Source organism: Mus pahari, chromosome 3, assembly GCF_900095145.1.
Source record: "Mus pahari chromosome 3, PAHARI_EIJ_v1.1, whole genome shotgun sequence".
Classification (NCBI taxonomy): domain Eukaryota; kingdom Metazoa; phylum Chordata; class Mammalia; order Rodentia; family Muridae; genus Mus; species Mus pahari.
In genome coordinates this window covers 3,663,069-3,669,791 of record NC_034592.1, presented here as the reverse complement: position 1 = coordinate 3,669,791, position 6,723 = coordinate 3,663,069, and the positions used below count along the sequence as shown (strand labels likewise).

Sequence of the window (6,723 nt, the reverse complement as noted above, 5' to 3'; positions counted from 1 at the left end):
GAGAGAGAGAGAGAAGAAGAAGAAGAAGAAGAAGAAGAAGAAGAAGAAGAAGAAGAAGAAGAAGAAGAAGAAGAAGAAGAAGAAGAAGAAGAAGACGAAGAAGAAGAATCCTACCTCTATTGTGTGTGGCATATATCTAGCATGCTTTCAGGCTCCTGAGAAGGTTAAATCCAGCATGGTTCCACACATAGGGAACTCTATGCAGTACTTTGTTAACAGGATCAAAACTATAGCTCTTATCATTCACCAAAGTAAACTGATTTCCATAAAAGTCTGAATATAAATTTAATACACATCATGAAAGTTTTATCTTCTTTATAGCCCTTGTGGCTTCCTAAAATCCGTATGCAATATTTGTTTCTTTATTTAAGGGGCAAGTGTCAAATCCAGAGTCTTGTGCATACTTGGCATGTACTCAGGCACAGAACTCCAATTCCAACATCCAAATTCTCCTTCCCCAGTTTCTCTGGTAATTTTACTAAACCTAAAATTATTTCAGATTCTAATCTTGTTCATCAACTAATTCTTTGACAATTGATTGCATGTATATAATATGCTCATAACATTCATCCCTGTGCCCTCTCTTATCCCATCCCCTCCCCTACCAACCCATCCCTCCTTCCACCAAGACTCCATTCCACTTCCATATTTTTATGCTCTTTTTGTTTTAGTTTGTGACTTACTGTATTTAACCAAGTGTAGTTGAATGGGGATGGATATGAACAGGAATAAGCTACCAGAGTCTACATCAATAAAGACATCCTCTCCTCCATTATCCCTCAAACACTATTAGCTCTCTATGGTGGCATGCAGTGTCACTAGGGTTGACTGAATGTTTAAGGGCTCAGTCCTATACAGTCTCTGAACAGTTCAGTCTTATAAGCTCATGAGTGCCACAACCATGTTATGTCCATAAAACAGAATCTCAGACGTTTTGTCTTCATAGTCAAGCTTAGTTAGACTCTATGTGTATTTTATCTGTTTTGCTGTTGTTGTTTTGAGACACTAGCATTTTTTTAAAATGCTATTACATTCCCATGGAACTCAGTTGGAGGAGCCATAGTAGGTCAAGGTGACTTTATAAGAAGAACGATACCTCTCAACAGCTTAAATTTCATTTTACTGGAATACAAAGTTTGCTACTACAATATGAGATAATTAAAAGTAAGTATCAATGAAGTAACTAATAAAAGCAAATCCCAGAGGACAAATCCCTCACATGAACACCAAATAATAAAATACCATATTCAAAAGAGGGAAATACTCCAGGGAGAACTTTATATTTTGTATAAGTTTCTACATTCAAATACAAGAATAACACAATGGTTATTTGCTGCATGGGTCTTCCTAGGCTGCATTTCATACCTCATTACAGCATGATCCAAAACCTCCAACTCAGCTCAGGTTTCCTGTGAAACATGAACCACACAGTTGCAAATGATTCAGTTAGATGAGGTCTTTGACATTCAGGTCAGGTCTTTTCTGTCAGTGCTGGTGCTCTTGAGCAAAGCTCATGCGTGAAGAAACAGGAGTTTCTGCTAGAGCAGGCATTAAAGCAGTGCTACTTAGAATGCTAGCTAGATTCTTAAAACAGACGTTCTTCACACACGTACACACATTCACGTGTGCACACACACATGCACAGACACATGCACACACACACACATACACATGCACACACACACACATACACATGCACACACACACATACACTCACACACACAAGCACACACATACTCACACACACACAAACTTCCTTTAACTGCTGCTTTAGCTTGTTATAAATTAAAAGTGTTTGAACTAGGTCTTGTTAGTATTAATATTTACTTTATTGCATTGTCCCCAAACTCTGTCACTTTATTATGCTAAATTAAAATTCTGATGGAAACATCCAATTAGTAATCAGGAAGGAAATGCATTCATATGTCACACTTAATAAGCAGTTCAATGTAATCATACCTTGATCAGACTCATGAGCAGGTCAGTCCTTTGTGATAGATTTAGGGAGCCAGAATGTCTATTATTAGTCCTCACTAATTACTTAAATGAAAGAAGATGAATAGTTGCTCTCCTTTCAAATGTACAAATAGCCTCTTTCTTCTCTTTGAAACAGATGGGAAAGGAAAGAGCAAAACAAGAGAAACTTAGTTAACTCTTACAAAAGGAAGGACTGGAACTGTGATCTGTCAGTGCACTCCACGTTCCTGTGTACCAGCTAATCAAACTCCACAGAGTGTGTAGCCTGCAGGAGCTTCTTCTTGTGAGGAATGGGGTTTCCTCTAGCCAGGTCAGAACACTGTGTTCCCTCAGAGCCTCAGAAAGCCCGGCAGCCTCCTTAGCCAAGATCCTACCTTAATGAGAATCTGAATTGATCCTGTGGCTTTTGCTGATATGAAATACCAGAAACTCATAGTGCAGGCAGCGCTGGATTCTTGCCATGTGGCACTCTTGAAGTGGGCTTTGTCACCATGAAGGCCCACTGGGGTAGCCTCCAGATACATGAAGTGACCTAGGAATAAGGATGGGATTTAAATAGGAGCAAAAGAACAATGAGGGGTTTATTCTAGGTTTTTCTTCTTAGATGAGGGTTTTCTTTCATTTAATTTCATGTGATCTAGATGCCAAAGGCATATTCATCTGAAATGGATAATAAATCTAATAGCTTTGTCTCTCACTCACTGGCAGAACAATTCCCAGCTCTGTGTGATTTTAGCAAAAAGCTTCACAGTATGCAGGCTAAATGATCTGACAGATATCTATGCCATAACATCAACAAGAGAGTAATAGGAATCATTTAATGGACTCCATAAACTACCTAGTATTATAAAAGTATACAAAGATTCCCATGTCCAGTCACCTATTAAATATTTAGAAAATGTTGGAAGTTTTATGCATAACATGAGAGGGAGGGTATTTAATTTTATTCCTGTTATGAAACTACAGCGTGTGAAACTACAGCGTGTACCATCTATGTCAGATGAGTTTTTAGGTCTTAGAATCCGTGGCATAACTCATCAAATCTGTTTTATGAACCTATGAAATCTCAATATTGAGATACCATTATCCTATTTTTGTACTGCTCAAAACTTAATAGTCCTTTCGTTATCTTAATAATGTCTTTTGCCTCTTAAGTGCTATATCTGACACCAGATGGTAAATACTTACTATAAAAATAGTCCACAGTAAACACTCTTACAAATGTCTTGCAATTTTAGTTTCACAGTTTTTCAGTAAGTTTCGATCTCTTTACCAATAGGGTTATTTACATTCAGTCTCATATCTTCTGTTGTGTACACTGAGCAAACTTTACTATCTCCATTTGAAAAACTATGAAGCTGAGCTTTTGAAATATCAAGTGATTTGCTAATGACCAAAAGAGTGTCCAAATTCAGGATAATTGATGACAGATGAGAATATTCTACTTAGAAAAATTATCTGAGGGAAGCAATTACAGTCATTTAATTACAGGTCCTGAAACTGGAATTAATGCTAGATTGTGATTGCCCTTATTATGGCCATTGTTTGGAAATGAAGGCTCTGTTGAAGATAAGGAAACATCATGCTATTAAAGAGGACCCTCGTCAGTATGCCTGAGACCTTTGAAATGCATTTCTTGTTTGCCTATATAATTGCTGTCTAGGATAGAGACTTACTGCAGAGTAAGCTCATCCTTGCTAGCTCTGTCATAACCCTGGCTGGTTGATTTATCTCAGTTGTTCTGGTTCAAACACCTCTCCAAACTGACCATTTCAATATGACTTCTCTAGACTTCTCAATGAATTGCCCGGCTTTACCTCAAATAAACTTCTTCTTCTTAATCTCTGGTATCAACTGCCTCTGCTGACCTACACTGAACTGCATGAACTCAAAAATGAACCCAATTTCATTCCATTACACTGAACTCAACCGACTGAACTGACTTTGAAACTAGAGATCTGCATGTCTCTCTCTCCTGAATACTGAGATTAAAGGCATATACCACCATGGCTTGACCACACAAAGCATTTATTTCTATAGAACTTACTCTATACCAGACTGGCCTTGAACTCAGAGATCTGCATACCTCTGTGTCCTGGGATGAAAGGGTGGTAAGGGTTTGTTTATATTCCAGCCAAAGCAGCTAGATTATAATTCCTCTACAGAATCTAATAAAAAAAGATCTATGGCAAATTATATTCCATATATATTGCAGAAATTGATGTGAAGATATAGCATGAATAATCTATAAGTGAGGGATTTTTGAGACTATCAGAATCTAAGGTAGAGACAAGGAAGACCAGCTTCTTCCTTGAACCCTCAGAAGGAATCAATGTTATCACCTACTTCATGTTGGATTTTTGATTTCCAAAACTGAGATAGTAGTAATTTCCACACTTTCAGCTACGTGGTCTAGGTGCTGATAAGAACATACAAGCTAGAGACTTTGTTCAATAGCAGTCTCCTGGCCTATTCTCTTTAGCTGCTTCTGCTGACAGTGAGAGATGCTATGAACATAAACAGGGCAACAACTGTAGCCTCTTCCAGTCTTGAGCAGGCTGGCTCAAACCTGTTCAGCTATTGTGAACAAGACAAACTAGGGTGGAGTCTTCCAACCTAGATAAGTCTATTGTTCTGCCACCTATGCTGTTTTCTACATGCTGGGAGGCTGAACCTGTTCTTCTGACACTATCCTGACAAAACGAGATCCTGTCGTGATGGAGGATGGCATCCCCCCCCCCCTTTATAAGCTCAGACTCTTAAGTAAACTTTGGACCTTGATCAGTATCTTTCTTGTGGTGTCACTATTTCTCTTGCCATTTTCTCCCATGCAGCCCCATCCTCCCTTTCAGGAACCTGGTTAGTGTAGCTGCAGGCAGCTAAAGGTGGCACCTGAACAGGGACCTGAATAGAAAGGATCGACTGAGGGAACACTGTCTTGGTGGAGCTCCACAGGAAGAGTAAGAAGAAGATGTATCCCTTCACAGTAAGCAACATACAGCATGAATATTAGCGCTACAAAAGTCATCTTTTGAAGGCTGATGATCACAAGGGTGCAAAAAGGACACAGGCTAGACAGAGTCAGCGTGGGCCCAGTGTTGATATCAGCTAGGGGTTGATAGTGGAAAATGGGAGAGAAAAATTCTAAACAGGCATTTGTCTGCAGTCAAGAACTGCATCAGGCGAAAGAAGTAGGGCTTAAAATAATAAAATAAAATAAAAAGAGTAAAATAAAAAAAAAAAAAGAGGGAGGGGAGATGCTAGGTATACAAATGATATGAGAGAGAGATCAAGAAAGAAGGAAAATGGATTTCGGAGCTCTCCAAGGGACAGAGGGAAATCAGGAGATGTCCTGCTTTCTCTCTGACCCCTACAGGAGATACCCTTAGTTCTGGTTATATCAAGTTCTCTACCGTCTCTGTATTTTCTGTGTTTTGTGCACCAATCTGTCCACGTGTTAATTCATGTCTGTTTTTGTTTCGTTGTCTGAATGACTGTTGGACTATGTTTCACGTTGAAAAAAAAAAATGCTCCCTTGTCAAAGATCAAGTGACCATAGGTGTGTGGGTTCATTTCTGGGTCTTCAATTCTATTCCATTGGTCTACCTGTCTATCACTGTACCAGTACCATGCAGTTTTTATCACAATTGCTCTGTAGTACAGTTTTAGGTCAGGCATAGTGATTCCCTCAGAGATTCTTTTATCATTGAGAAGGGTTTTTGCTATTTTAGGTTTTTTTGTTATTTCAGATGAATTTGCAAATTGCCCTTTCTAATTTGTTGAAGAATTGAGTTGGAATGTTGATAGGGATTGCATTGAGTCTGTAGATTGCTTTTGGCAAGATAGCCATTTTCACAATGTTGATCCTGCCAATCCATGAGCATGGGAGATCTTTCCATCTTCTGAGATCTTCTTTGATTTCTTTCTTCAGAGACTTGAAGTTCTTATCATACATATCTTTCACTTCCTTAGTTAGAGTCACACCAGGAGCTTAGACGAAAGGATGGACCATACAAAAACTGCCCCACCCAGGGGTACATCCCATAATCAGCCACCAAATGCAGACACTATTGCATATGACAGCAAGATTCTGCTGAAGGGACCCTGATAAAGCTGTCTCTTGTGAGACTATGCCAGTGCCTGGCAAACACAGAAGTGGATGCTCACAGTCAGCTATCGGATGAAATACAGGGCCCCCAATAGAGGAGCTAGATAAAGTACCCAAGGAGCTGAAGGGGTCTGCAACCCTGTAGGTGGAACAACAATATGAACTAACCAGTACCCCCAGAGCTCTTGTCTCTAGCTGCATATGTAGCAGAAGATGGCCTCATTGGCCATCATTGGGAAGTCTTGCAAACTTTGTAAGCCCCAGTACAGGGGAATGCCAGTGCCAAGAAGTAGGAGTGGGTGGGTAGGGGAGGAGGTGTTGGGGGAGGGTATAGGGAACTTTGAGAATAGCATTTGAAATGTAAATAAAGAAAATATCTAATAGGCTATCCAACTCTTGATTCAGTCTCACTTTTACAGTGGAGGCTGATAAAAAGTTGCCCCTCACCTTAGCCAGGCGTCAAGTTTAGCGGGATAGGTCAGGCTGAAAAACTATTTTTTTTTAAAAAAAGGAATCTGCAGCTTCTTAGTTCTAAGACAAATAAGCTGATAGTTGTTTTTTCCTAGAAAATTCTCTGCAATTGTGATTATTGGGTTCAGCAAGTGACAAAGTGCTTTTCTTTTCTTTTCTTTTTTTTT

At 39.3% G+C, this 6,723-nt stretch overlaps 1 protein-coding gene across 1 annotated transcript in view; it reads right to left on the bottom strand.

The window, feature by feature from the left end:
* Malrd1 (MAM and LDL receptor class A domain containing 1) overlaps positions 1–6,723 on the bottom strand; it is a 658,259-nt gene that overhangs the window by 289,299 nt on the left and 362,237 nt on the right. Inside the window, exon 27 of the mRNA XM_021195116.1 lies at positions 2,352–2,509. Within this exon, the coding sequence (XP_021050775.1) occupies positions 2,352–2,509 (158 nt within the window). The remainder of the gene's footprint in view (positions 1–2,351; positions 2,510–6,723) is intronic.